Here is a 14,881-nt window from a genome sequence, read left to right as displayed (position 1 = left end):
TTTTTTTCCAGTACCGGGAATTGAACTCACGACCTTGCGCTTGCCAGGCAGGCGCTGTGCCGCTGAGCTAAATCCCCAGCCCCCTTTAGTATATTCTTGATAGTACATATATTTCATTAATCTTTCTCTTTTAATTTTGTGAACTATTGAGAATACCAACTTAAAATACTAGGAGAGCAGAAAAATAACTTGTTCTTTTCCCCAAATTTTTACAGCTTTATGAACAAATTTTAGCAGAAAATGAAAAGCTGAAGGCACAGCTACATGATACAAATATGGAACTAACAGATCTTAAATTGCAGTTGGAAAAGGCCACCCAGGTTTGTATCTTTTTTTCTTTGTTATTCTCAAGATAATGGTTGTGATATATTCTATTTTTAAAATTACATTAAAGTTTTCTGTAATATTAGTATTTAAAAAGTTTGATTATTAATGATTTGTTTATTAGTAAAGAAGAATTATGATAATATCATTTACTTTCCCATTTTATGAAATAAGTTAAAAATGCACAAGTATAGTTGTGTGGTCAAAAGTCAAGATATTTTTAATCTTTTTAATGCCAGTATTGTGGTACATCAGGGAGATAAATCTTTATTTTTAGCATACTGAGTGTAGCAAGGCATTAAAAGCATCTGTACAGAATTATCTTATAGCCATAAGATGATTCTCCTGCCTCTCTCCCTTCCTACCTTCTTTTCCTTCTTTGCTTCTCTTTCTTTTTTTTTCCTTCTACACAGTTATTCTTTACCACTGAGCTATACTCGTAGGCCCAAAATTTCTTCATGGTAATTTTTATGTATTTGGAAAACTTCCTGTTGTTCAAGTGATTTGAAGAGGGTAATTTTAACTCCTTTATAACTTCCTTCTAAAGACAGTTACATAATAAATTGAGATAGTGAAGTGAAACTCAAAACCTTATGCAGATGACTTAGGAATTGTTTCCCAACTCTTTTCCCCCAGGAACACTAATTCTGGGAGATAGTAATAGGCACGTTTCCTTAGCCTCCTTTTAAAAACAAAATAAATCAAAACTTTCTGGTCAGAGGATCTCAGAAAGTACTATATATATATATTGTACATCTTAAAGATTTCACAGGTTCTGTTTATATGTTAGAGGTTCTTAAACATCTTTTCTAATATATGTGATTTTTCATTAGTGCATATTAATTTTCCTGAATTTCATTGTGGCATTTTCATGCATGCATGTAACATTTTGATCGTACCTGTCCCCCTTTACCTTTCTTTACACCCCTCCCCCAGTTCCCTTCCTCTTCTCTTTTCATATCTGTGAATTAGTCACCTTTCCTGTCAATAGGATACATTACCCAGCACCCTCAATTTGAAAGGAAAGAGGTTTAATTTGGCTCACTATTCAGGGGATTCTGTCCATGGTAAGCTAGCTCCAAGGCAGAAACATGGTAGAATGGTATGGCCAAGCAGAGCTGCTTATTTTGTTGTGGCTAGAAAGAAGAGCAAAACAATGCCAGAAAGGAAGGGGCCAGAGAACAGACTTAGACCCCAAGGTCACTCCTCCATAACCCACCCAGACATACCCAAAATTGTGTTTTACCAATGCCCTAGGGAGATTCCAAAGGAATTCAAGTTGACACACCACCCTAACGGCCACATCATCCTTTCTTGTTTTCATTCTAGATTCCACAAATAGAGAAAGCATGCAAAATTTGTTTTTCTGATCATTTTATGATGATCTCCAGTTCCATCCGTTTTCCTATAGATGACATAATTTTGTTCTTTGTGGCTGTGTAATACTGCCTTATGTATATGTACCACGTTTTCTTTATCCATTCTATTGACAAGCATTTAAGTTGATTCCATATCCTCACTATTGTGAATTGTGCCATAATAAACATAGATATTCACATATTTCTGTACTGTAGTAGTTTTCTTTCCGGCATATGCTAAGGATTGATATCACTGAATCATATTTGTAGTTCTCTTTTTAGTTCTTTGCAAAATCTTCATACCGATTTCAAAAATGGCTGTACTAACTTAAATTCCCACCAATGATGTGTAAAGCTTTGTTTTCCCTCCATATCCTCACCAGCATTTATTGCTTTCTTGTTTTTCTCATTATAGCCATTCTGACTGGGGTGAGATAGAATCTTAATGTAGTTTGATTTGCATTTCCCTGATGGCTAACAGTGTTGGAAATGTTTCAGTATATTTACTGTTCATTTGTACTTCTTTTGGGAATTGTCTTTTATTTCAGATTAGATTGTTTTGGGAGGTATTGGGTTTTTTGGTTTTTGACTTTCTGAGACAGGATCTTGCTATGCAGTTCAGGCTGGCCTTGAGCTCACTGTGTAGCCCAGCTGGCCTGGAACTCAAACAATCCTGCCTCAGCCTGCTGAGTGCTGGAATTACAGGCGTGCACCACCATGCCTGGCTCTTTTTTTTTTTAAACCTCTGTTATAGGGGCTGGGGATCTAGTTCAGCGGCAAAAGCGCCTGCCTGGCAAGCTCAAGGTCGTGAGTTTGGTTCCCGGTACCGGAGAAAAACCAAAAAAAAACAAAAACAAAAACAAAACAAAACAAAAAAACCCCTCTGTTATAAAGCAACTGTCTGCAAAATGAGTGCTGTGCTGAAATTCCAGCGATCAGGCTAACCTTAAGAGGTTAAAAAAGCTCTTAATTCTTTCAGTTGATGGTGGTTTACTGTGAAGCTACATAGAAAAGTAAGAAAAAGAACATGTTTCATAGTAAGAGGTCATAATAACTTAAAATGTCATACAAGTTAAAGCTACTGACTTAGACTTAGACTTGGACTTCAGGGTAAACTAGAAAGTTATCATCTTTTAAGTTCCATAAGAAGCTTAATAAGCCTGCATACATGAAAGTACTCTAACAGATTATCTGAGCATAGTGTTAGCTCTTGAGGTTTGGCCATGAGACTTTCTGGGTAACTATGGCTACTGCTAGTGCTCCCTGTTATAATGCTCTGTTATTATAGTGACACAACTCATCTGTCTCCCCTACTTATTTCCTTTCCTGCACTTCTCTCCTTCTATATTTTTTTGTCATCTAATTCTTCTTATATGTGTCTTATTCAGACTGTTCAAGAGACAGGAACTGACAGAATTATTAGTTACTACCCAGTATAGATCCAGTCACTGTCCAGCCTATTGGTGCTCATGGTTCTACTTGCTGAATATGGTCGAAGCTCATGGATAACCCATAGCAGACTACCTGTAAGGTGGTGGAGGTTAACTCAGTAGAAGAACATATGCTTAACATGTGCCAGAGCCCGGGTTCAGCCCCAGCACCAAAAACTAAGAAAGAAAGAAGGAAAGCTAGCTGTTTGTGGGTCAGGTACAAATTTCTAATCCTTCTTTATCTGGAGAAAAAAGTCACTGGTTTCCAGAGAAAAACAACTTCCACATTGGCAGGCATTCTGAGTATCATGCCCAGTACAAGTTGATAGTGAGAAGAATAATTCATAAACACAAAGTGATAAACACTAAGCTTCTTTTGTGCAACTTTAGAGCATATATTAAGTCTACTCTGAATTCTTCACTTAATTTTTTATATCTGTTTTCATAACTGTTCATGAATATACATATTGGTGGCAGTTTTGATGACTGTGTAAAGTTTTTCCCAAGGGAAACTACCATCCTGATAAGAATCCTTAGCACATTTGAGACCCTGGGTTCAATCTTCAGGACTGTACAAAAATAATAATCTTAAAGTTTAGGTCTATTTGATAATCTTTAGCTAAGAAACATTGAATCCTTAAATCCTTCCTTATTCCAGCACCCTCTACCCTGTACAAGGGAAGGAAATAGACCAGTGTACCAGAAACCGTTTTCCCAAAACTGCTTGCCAAATGACAAGTTCAGTGGACTTATTAGATGTGATTTTAAGAGCTTTAACTAGAATGTGTAATTAAAAGTGGTAAGTGAATTGGTGACTTTTTTAATTGATTAAATTGGCAAGCAGATTATAAAATTGCTAAAATGTTTCCATTTGGGGAAAGACCCCACTGAAGTACTAATTTTTCCTCTAAAGTTTATTAATTTTTATGTGATAACATTGTGGCAGCTATTTCTGAATTTTTTTAGGTGCTTTTGAATGTCATTTAAAATTTCTTTCAGCCTTTTTAAGTGTTTTTAGATTCCTTTGTAGATCCTCAAGTGACCTATCAGCCTTTAACTTCTATTTCTAGCAATTAGAATAAGTATTTTTAAACCATCAAAAAGTCAGAATTAGCTAAAACAGTTCTGTTCATATCTAAAATTCTGAATTGGATTTCTAACAAAAAGCAATTGAAATACATACTTTTTTTCCAGAAAAAGGAAATGCAAAATAATAAAGCCATTTAAAAAACAAAAATTAAAGATAACCTGGTCATGATTAATTTTTAAAATTTTATATACTATTATCTATAAAGAAGAAATTCTAAGAGAACAATCAAAAACTTAATTTGGTTACATGTCCTAATGATACTAAAATGTGAATACAAAAAGCAAGAGTTGTAGATTATTACATTAAACTTGGGGTTGCTTACTTAGTGTGTGCGGGAGGGCTTGAGTTTTATCCCCAGCACTACGAAGAAAAAGGCCATAAAACTGCCACATTAAAGAGTGAAATTACACTTTAATTGGTGGTAAAATATGTTTTGTTTAAAGTATATTTTTGCCAGGCGTGGTGACACACACCTGTAATCCCAGTACTCAGGAGGCTGAGGCAGGACCATCATTGCAAATTCAAGGCCAGCCTGGGCTACAAAATGAGCTCAAGGCCAGCCTCAACTATATACTGAGACCCTGTCTCAAAATAAAAGGGACTAGAAAGGAAGGAAGGAAAGAAGAATGAAAGGGTGGATGGAAGGATGTTTTGTGGTTAATCATAAAAGACCATTCTTACTGAAGCTGTCAAAAATATTTTTTAAATTAATAAAATTGGTTAGTCAGCACATTGTCTTTTTTGAGACAGGGTCGCACTGTGCTGTTCAGGCTGATCTTGAACTCGCTTTGTAGCCCAGGCTGGCCTCAGACTCGCAACTATCCTCCTGCCTCACAGCCTCCCAAGTGCTGGGATTAGATTACGGCATGGGCCACCATGCCCAGCCCAGCACATTGACTTTTGAGGAATTTATTTTCAGCGAAATGATCAAGAATCCCAGCAAAGCATGGGGCATGGTAGTACATGCCTGTAATCCTAGCACTCAGAAGGCTGAGGCAGGAGGATTGCCACGAGTTCGAGGCTTGTCTGGACTACATAGTGAGTTTAAGCACAGCATGAACTACAATAGTGAGGCCCTGGCTCAAAAAAAAACAAAACAAAACAAAAAAATGAATCCCAGCAAAAACATTTATACAAAGAGCAGGGTAAATAAGATCTAAAATGCTACTTATTTTAACTGGGTTTATGCTCAATATCCAGATATAGAGCTCTCTAGGCTATGGTGCAGTGTCTGACTTGAAAGTAAGAGTTCATGTCCCTACAGCCAGACTCCAGTGTCTGTCTCAGCATTTTCCCACCCTTTGAGCTGGTTGCACAGCGCATCGAATGGGAGCCCTGTGCTCACCAGAGGAAAGCTGTATAGCTAGGATATTTTACAAGTGAAAGTATGTATTAGCAGTTCTGGAGCATAGATTATTGGAAAAGAAAAACCTAGTCCAAGCGAACAAGACCAATATAATTGTGGAAGAGGCCAAAAAGTGCAGTTTAGTGGTCTGGCTCTGTTCCCGTGAAGTCGCAGTGTGGTGATAAACATATTTCAGTCAGGGCCCTGGCTCTGACCGTTCAGATGAGCTGCCCCTGGTGCTACAGGAAGAGGCTTGAGCATCGCGTTAGGGTGCTGCTGCTCTCACTGCACCGCACTCGCCATCTTCAGTCGCGGCTGAACTGTGAAAACTCCTGTGAGGAGTGTCGCACATCACAAAGGGAAAGCTTTACACTCGCTCCATTTCTAAACATTCCTTTTATTTTCATTTCTTTTCTTTTCTTTTTCTTTTTTTTTTTTTTTTGGTACTGGGAATCGAACTCAGGACCTTGCGCTTGCCAGGCAGGTGCTTATACCACTGAGCTATATCCTCGGCCCCTTATTTTCATTTCAATTCACATTCTGTTTTTCTTTTTTTTCTCACACCTGTGAATTATGCCATCTGAATATTATGATTTCCTTGAACACTGATAAAAGAGAAGTTGCCATGCCTATTTTTATCATACTTACATCTCTTTTCATCATTTCATACTTTTTTGCAGAGACAAGAAAGATTTACTGATAGGTCACTATTGGAAATGGAAAAAAGGGTAAGTGTCCATCTTATTGACTAAGTAATTACTTTGTCTCTACATAAGCAATAGTTGGCTTTTTGTTTTTATAGATAGTATTTTGAATTAGTTTAAATTAATATTCACTGAGGAATGTTTTACACCTTAGCTTTTTGAAGTTTTTTGGGGTCTCTCAAGATGAAATGAACTTAAATAAAATGAACTACTTTTTTTTTGGTTGTGGTGGTAGAACTGGGGGTTGAACCCAGGACCTCTACTCTGAACTATATCCCCAGCCGTCACATGCCACCCTGAATTTGTCATCCTCCTGCCTCACCCTCCCAGAATTCTGGGGTTACAGGTATTAACCTCCAGCCCAGCTCAATTTTTCTTTTAGTTTATTACAGCTATCTTTCCTTACTACTGAAATGTAAATATTGTGACAGTGAAGTTGATACTTTTAAGATGCTTTCATATCTTTGATTTTTCCATAGATATATTTTTTAAAACATTGTAATCACATGTATATTGAACTGTTTTCAGAATTATAAATACATCTTTTGAAATAAAATGTTCAGATCTGGAGACATCAACATTTTAAATTCTTCTTAAATTTAATATTTGAAATTTGAGTTTAAATGTTTAGCTTTAGTAGGATTCTTTTGTTTTTGTTTTCTGAGACAGGGTCTCACTGTACAGTTCAGGCTGGCCTTGAGCTCATTTTGTAGCCCAGGTTGGTCTCAAACTCACAATGATTCTCCTGCCTCAGCCTCCCTGCTGCTGGGATTACAAACGTGTGCCACCACACCTGGCAGTAGGATTTTTTTTTTTTTTTGATACCGGGAATTGAACTTGGGACCTCGTGCTTGCCACACAGGCATTTGTGCCGCTGAGCTATATCCCTGGCCCAGGATTTTTTTGAGTAGGATATTTTAAACAGAAATATGGATTACAAGAAAACCTTTATGCCATTTTATAATTTTTTATTGGCTGTGGTGTATTTTCTTATATTTCTCTCTACTTGTTATTGCTTAGAAGTTTGGATGTGGCTATAGGAGTAAATCCACAAGTTGAGTCTGAGCAGTTAAAATGTGTAAATGATCCAAAAGTTAAAGCACAGTCTGTTGCTGTCTGTGTTATTTACTAAATTATGTCTTGCAATAGCTGCCATTTCTGATTGCAGCAGCTTTTATTTTGGTTCTTCTTGTTTTTTTTGTTTTTTTTTTTTTTTTTTTGGTTTTTCTCTGGTTCCGGGAACCAAACTCACGACCTTGCACTTGCCAGGCAGGCGCTTTGCCGCTGAGCTAAATCCCCAGCCCCTGCAGCAGCTTTTAAAAATCATTGTTGAGTCATTTTTTAAAAAATTGATATAAGTAATAATTGCTTAAAATATAGTAACTTACTAAATTTAAAGTTAACTTTATATTGTTTACATTGTGTTGTGTTATATTTTAGAATATACACCTGTTACTGAATTTTATCTGCAAGATATGTGGAAATAATAAAATCATTTTTGCATTACCCATTCTAAAGGTCAACATGAAAGACAGATAACAGATTATATTTAGTCAAAATATTGTTTATATTTGAGAAACCACGTTTTTTAAGAATATTTTATTTTTCTCATAAAAGTAGTATGTTCGTTACAAAAATGTTTTCTAGCAAAACAAGAAAATACAAAGTCATCCGCAGTCTTACACAGTGATATGTTATTACTTACCCTTGTGATTCACACGTGCTTAAACTGTTAACATTTGTTCAGCGCTGTCCATGCATCAGGCAGGCACTGGGCTTAGCAACTTACATACACTTTCTCTTAACAGTATTTTTTGTATTAGTAATTGTATTTGTCCAACACAAGAAATGGCCTGCAGTTTTCTAGTCACCAATTTCATACCAACAGGCTGAGGCAATAGGATATGATGTTCTTGTCTTGCTACTGTACCACCAAGTTAAAGTCTTGGAAGACTGCTAAGAAAATTGAGGTTCATGGCTAGATTATCTCTCAGTCAAGAAATACTGTACTTCTGATATGTCATAAAACTATGGGAATCAAATATAATGCCATATATGTTCATATTTTGGGGAGCACAGTGGTTCATATGAATTTGCCAAAACTAGTATTAACTAAGCAAAAGATTAGTATATGTGGAAAACAACCTTTTCATCTATGTAACAGTGTTTAAGCATGTGAACATTAGAATAACATAAGACTGTGAGTAGAATTCCTTTTTTAAAAAAAATCACACACCCTAAAAACATTGACATTTACAGAGAGTGTGGTGCATTACTAAATATCAACATTAATTATTAATCTGGGAAAGAATGTCTTGGAAATAGTGTCAGTGTGATTAAACTAAATGTAAATGGTTTGTATCTGAAAGGTGATCGGCAAGAGTCAGTATCTTCTGGGCGGTATGACCTAACCAGTTTTACGGCTCATCATTTACTGCTGCTTGCTTTTTGCATAACACCCTACAGTGCTTATCTTATGAGGGAGAATAAAACAGTGCACTGCAATAATACATCATATGCTGGCTTTGCCTGTCACTCTTTGAAATGAGTTTAAAATAAATGCTGCAGTTGCTTCTCCATTGGATTCACCGCATTAATGCTACACACAGTATCAACTTGTGTACAGAACTGTAAAGTCAGTTGGATGAATAATGGATAGTGAACATTGTGGGTGGAGGAAATTGTCTTAGAGCCTTTCGAGATTGTAAAGTACACATGTTAGGCACGTTTGCTTCTTGCTGTTTCGCTTCTCTCACTGTAATATAATTGCATCTTTGTGTGAATTTTTTTTGTGTTCTATTCAATCCTCAGTCTTGTATTGGTTTCCTCTGTCACTAAATTTTACATAAACTAAAGTATAATAATAATTTAAGTGTGTAACGTCTTACCAGAAAAATCAAAGCTTTAAAGAAAGAGCTTGCAAAAAGTAATATGTTTATTTCTCTCAAATTTTGGGGAGCTCTTTACACATCACTGGCATCACATCTTTTTCTCCACTGCTCTTGATTTTATCTTTAATTTTAAAATAGCACTATTTCACAATATAGAACTTGAGAAGGTAGTAATTGTGTAATTAATATTGATACCTTACATTGATCTAGGAACGAAGAGCTCTAGAAAGAAGAATATCTGAAATGGAAGAAGAGCTCAAAGTAAGTAAACTGATGCTCTGAGAGCTATTACTGTTGATAAGTTTATATGAATACTATTACAGATATTAAAATTATTCTCAAAGCCATTACCCAGTTTGTGAATTATCTAAATTGTATGCTTCTTTTTCTTACTAAATACCACTTTTAGTGAGCTAGAAGAGGATTTAAAGCCCAAATTATTTTGATAATCAGTTTATATAGCACTTTTGATGTTCAGGTATAAAGTTATTAGTAATAATAACAAGATGTGGGATTTATTAGTTCTTCGCAGTTTCATGTACTGCACTTCTGTAGTTCTTGGAGAGTATATGGTAGAGGGGAATAGTAAAAGATAAAATGTTCTGTATTAAAAACTAAGTGTTAGAGAAAGGGACAGGCAGGGGTGTGTTTTATCAAACTCTGCATTACCTGTCCTTATAATTAACTTATTTTAAGATTGAACACTGCAAGGGAGAAAAAAGCCGAGGTAATTGATGGTTTACTGCAGCAGCTTACCTAAAATGTCTATTGTATTCTGAATTAGTGAACTACTGCCCTGGAAATTGCACCATAGAATTAGAATTTTGAAAGTTAGATGTTTTATTAAAACAGGTTTGTGATTAAAACATTATTATTGCCTGGCGTGGTAGTGCACGCCTGTAATCCCAGCGCTTGGGAGGCTGAGGCAGGAGGATCCTTGTGAGTTCGAGACCAGCCTGGGCTACAAAGTGAGCTCAAGGCCAGCCTGAACTGCATAGTGAGAACCTGTTTCAAAAAGACAAAAAAATATATATATACGTTATTGAACGGAGGGCCGGGGATACAGCTTAGAGGCACAGCACCTACTTGGCAAGCACAAGGTCCTAAGTTCAATTCCTGGTACCAAAAAAAAAAAAAAAGTATTGTTGAATGGCTTTGGAGATAAATCGTTTGGATTTCGATTATGTATTGTTTGGTTTAAAATGGAATTTTAGGAATACATTGTTTATCTCTCTTATTCTTGTGGATATTCTTTTAGTATTCTTACATTTTTTCCTTCTATATTCATTACCTGTAATCTTTTATATTTATTGTACTGTTTTCTTATTTCTTTATGTTCTGATTTCTGCAGAACCTGCACCAAATAAAGCAAATTCAAACTCTGAGAGAGTTAAATGAACGACTCCTGACTGAGAATAGGGCCTTGACAAGAGTGGTAGCCAAACGCTCAGGGTTCTGTAGGCAACTGCAGTCTGTGAGCCTATAATTTATAGCTTCATCATTTCTTCTTGGTAGAGCCAGGCAGGTGTTTTTGTGTTAGTAAGCGTGTTTTTGTTAAGAGCTTACTTTTACCAATTAATGCCATTGTGTCTGGAGCTTATCACATAACTGTTTAATTATGCATGGCTTCTCAGAATGTTAGAAAGTATCACTAATTATGTATTGTAACTGATGAGCTACAGTAAAATTAGGGAATGATTTAAGAATTTAAAGATGTCTGAGCTTTGTAACGTTCGAGCATATTTTCTTACATCTAAAAGTTTCCGGGCTTAAAATATGACTAATATTTATAGTCATTTACCAGAAGGTGGAACATTTATTAGAAAACGTAACATTTATTCTACATATAATTAATATATTTTGAAAAACTGCAAGAAAAATTTTGCCTACGTTACCTGTTTTGGAAAATAATGTTTTCAGTGAAACCACTTTAGTTTGTATTCATTTAAACATTCTAGCACAAAGAAGACTAAATTGGTTCCATATGAAATTAAATTCTGTAAAAACTTGGCTTAAATTAGTTTTTCAAGTAAATGTTTATTTTTATCTAATTAGATAATTAGTGCATTTTGAAAACTAGGGAAAAGGGGCTACATTTGGAAGGTATGATTTAAGGTCCCAAATACAAGCTGTTCCGTTTCCTAAGTCACCTTGGCAGAGCACATAGAGTTTGCGTCATCCTTAGTAGAAAATTTGTGACATTTCTATCCCTCCCTCAATTTGTCTGTAAAACACCACAGAAAATTGAATTGGTTTGTTTCAATATGTCTGAGGTGTGTTTTTCTGTGTGCTTCAGATACTTGCTACTCTTTTATATAGGAATGTTTTCATAGGTGCACATTTACTACTCTAACCTACACATTATTTTATACTACGCTCACAACAGTAATAATTGCCATTAATGAGTACCTATCTTAGATTATTGTAGTAAGCACTTAAGCCCTATAGTTGAACCCTTTCAGGAATTTTAGTAATTTAGAACACGGCTAACTCCCTCAAAACTTTCCCAGGTCAGCTGGTTTTCTTGTGGAACAGTAGTGTTACAGTTTTAGGTTTGGCATAAAGCCAGAGGCTTTGGTTTAGGTGTTGGTGGGGACCGTTAAAGGAGCTCCCTTTAAAAGCCCATCCTAACAAAAGCAGGCTTCATTTTTTTTTGGCTGCTCTAATACGGTGTGCTTGTGAGTCATAAAATCAAATGATTTGGCCAATTACAGCAGATAACTTTGAGAGAATAAACCTTCATTTCATCATTTCTTAAACTAATTGGCTTCACGTATCAGGAGTTTTTTTCATCTTCATGATACATGTTTTAGACGTTAGAAATACATACAACTGACAAAGCTTGATCATTTGTTTTGTGGTGGAAATATAACATTTGTTAAAAATAGCATCATATCTTTTTATTGAGGTAAAACATTTTTTCTGTTTTTGCTCTCACAGATGTTACCAGACCTAAAAGCAGACAACCAGAGGCTAAAGGATGAAAATGGGGCCTTGATCAGAGTTATAAGCAAACTTTCCAAATAGAAAAAGAAAAAGAAAAAAAGCAAAGCAGCAGAATTGCACATATTAGTAGCCCAGTGGACCATAATTGGCAGTCACTGGAAGCCCGGAAAGAACCCTTGGAGACTGTCATTTTGGGATATCCTGCCAAATGCCCTCTTACTAGGATTTTTGTTTGGTTTCATATTCTGGGTTTTGTTTTTTTTTTTTTTTTTTTTTTTTTTTTTTTTTTTTTTTTTTTTTTTAATCAAGACCATTGTTTCATGTTAATGCAGCTGCTGAGAAGATTTTTTTTTTTTTAAGTGACTGAGAAAACTTGTTTACAGCTCCAGCATATAAGGAAAGTGTTCAAGGCCAGATATGCCTCAGATCTTTAACCAGTAAGCCTTAGTTGTACATAAATACCTTTGTGTCAACAGAAACTTTCAGCTCTCACAGAAGACAGTTACTCACATTGTTTTGATGTGCCACAGTTTCCAGTTTTTCAATATTTAATTTTTTTTTTTTTTTGCTTTACATCTAAGTTTGGGTTTGTATTTTTCCTTCTAACTCTTCATGTGGCAGAGTCTTCTATGTTTTTACAGCTTTCTCACTTACAGAAAGAAAGAAACTTGCTTTTATGAGATTATTGTCATGTATTAGGCTAATGTGTTGTCTCCCACCTGGAACTGATTTGCTTGGTGGAATATTTGCTTTCACTGTTTGTGCAATATGCATTTATTTCTTATATGAATGCTTTAAAGTCAACTGAGATTAGATCTTTTAAGTCCTATTCTGCCTTCATTGGTCACTTTTTGTTTTTGTTTTTTATTGTAGTGTAAGATGTTAGATTCTGTAACCTTCACATTCATTTTAGCAGGTACTGAGTGATGCTGTATATATAAATAAGTGTATTGTGTTGATTTTTAGACCATCACATGGCATGCTTGACTATTTTCTTTCCAGTATCTGTTTATGGAAAATAGGCTACTCCATGATAGTGTTAAAAACGAAATTGCTAAAACAATGTGATATAAAGACTTTAAAAGTTACACATTTTGTGGAGCCCTATCTTTACAAAAGTTCTCTACTGTAAAGTGCTTTTATTTTGTTTTAATTTGATAGTATTCAACATAATTAAAGTTGCATAAGATAATTGCTTCACATTTCACATACTTATATTTATCTGAGTGCTGTCTGAAACTGTTGTGCTAGCCAAAGTAATGCTATGAAATTATTTGCAGACTTAACCGTGAGTTAATGTTAAATGCACTGTTATTGCCATGTGAAGAGGCATTGACTTTGATACCACCATCATGTTCAGACCATTTTATACATTTCAGTGGCCTTTTTTAAGGGGGAAAAAAAAAGTACACAGTGAAGAAGGCTTTTATTTGGACAAATAGCTTTTATATTTTCACTAACCCATGCAAAAGGTAATACATCCTTCTGGCACATAACTGTCTCCTTAACCACTGAACAGTTCAGCCATTTGAAAAATTGTACATTGTAAAGCTTATAGTAGCTGATTGTATTATTGAGTGTATTGTATACTATATTAAATGTGAATTTGTACCCCTTCATTTTAAAAGGTCATTGTGTTCTACTGCCTATTTTAGCTTACTTTGGGATTGGGAAAAGGGTGTTTTGGTAAGCAGGATTTTAAGTCCTCTCTCTTGATTGGTTTTATGAAGATATAAGGTTATGCTCTTACTACCAAGCTCAGGATTCTTGATTTTAAAGGTACAAGGATAGTTGTGGGGTTTTATTTTTGGTTATATTTGAACTGTATGAATGGTGGGTCTGAATATAGGGAATTTCCATGGTCTAATATGGAGGTAAAATGTACAAATAATTGACCGGCTTGAGTGACTGCAACGTGTCCTGGTTGCACAACAGTTAGGCATGCTATGGTTTCTATTTGTGAAGTTCGGATGCCTGTGAAGATTGATTAAATACATGTTTCTAATATTTTAGTGTTTTGTATTTAGGTTATTTATTCTTTGTATCTAAAACTGAACAGCTACTGTGCTATATTGATTTTATTGGTAGTATTGAGCAGACCTTGTTTCTGCATGAAACTAGTTGCAAAACCCACTATTTTGGAAATAAAATGTATTTTGACATATACAAATAAAATGAATAAAACTATTTTAAATGTGTGAACTTTTAATGGAGACATTTTAAATTTTGTTCTGAAATATTTAAATTCTGCATGGGTATTTTTTCACTAATTGCTTTACTTGGATACCAATTTAATAATTTTTAAAATTGTAATATTGTGATAATTTGCACATTGTACATGCACATCTGTAAATGCAATCTTAATTGCCATATGTATGCAATCTGTGTACCAGTTTCTATATATTTTACATAAAGCTGTCTGTGTGCAGAATCTGAGAACTAGTTTTTTATGATGATAAGTGAGTTCAAGTAAAAAGTAATGATAAGCGTGAGTTCAACATAGCTGGTTCGTAGCACAAAGGTTCCTTCCTGTAAATATTTTGTGGTTTTAAAAATTAAATCCTTGCTTCTTCCTCAGCTAAAGCAAAGGTTTACATATACATCAATAAAATATATAGTTAAAGTGCCTTTGAAACTAAAAAATTAGTATTAGATCATTCTCCAGTTTAGGTTTGTCAGGGGTTCAGCCTACTAAGGTCTGTGTTAAGAAGCACTTTTAGTTTTTGATTTTGGCACAAGATTTATATTAAGCCTGTATTTAGCTAAATTTTTGAATTCTTCCCTTTTCTTTCC

General features: G+C 35.1%; 1 protein-coding gene across 9 annotated transcripts in view; it reads left to right on the top strand.

The window, feature by feature from the left end:
• The window catches only part of Ppp1r12a (protein phosphatase 1, regulatory subunit 12A), a 133,155-nt gene extending 118,636 nt beyond the window's left edge, over nucleotides 1-14,519 (top strand). For 6 of the 9 annotated variants that reach the window (XM_013517907.1, XM_013517885.1, XM_013517875.1 and 3 more), the window contains 5 exons: nucleotides 216-320; nucleotides 6,228-6,275; nucleotides 9,353-9,403; nucleotides 10,494-10,663; nucleotides 12,083-12,164. In XM_013517907.1, the coding sequence (XP_013373361.1) occupies nucleotides 216-320; nucleotides 6,228-6,275; nucleotides 9,353-9,403; nucleotides 10,494-10,628 (339 nt within the window). In that variant the 3' untranslated portion in view covers nucleotides 10,629-10,663; nucleotides 12,083-12,164. Of the gene's footprint in view, nucleotides 1-215; nucleotides 321-6,227; nucleotides 6,276-8,620; nucleotides 8,652-9,352; nucleotides 9,404-10,493; nucleotides 10,664-12,082 lie in introns of all 9 variants that reach the window. The other 3 variants (XM_005374363.2, XM_013517877.1, XM_005374361.2) reach the window with 2 other exon arrangements.
• Nucleotides 14,520-14,881: the final 362 nt, after the last annotated feature.

Source organism: Chinchilla lanigera, unplaced genomic scaffold (assembly GCF_000276665.1).
Source record: "Chinchilla lanigera isolate Chin_1 unplaced genomic scaffold, ChiLan1.0 scaffold00004, whole genome shotgun sequence".
Taxonomy (NCBI): Eukaryota; Metazoa; Chordata; class Mammalia; order Rodentia; family Chinchillidae; genus Chinchilla; species Chinchilla lanigera.
The sequence above is the reverse complement of the archived record's forward strand: the minus strand, read 5'-3'. Positions and strand labels throughout refer to the sequence as shown.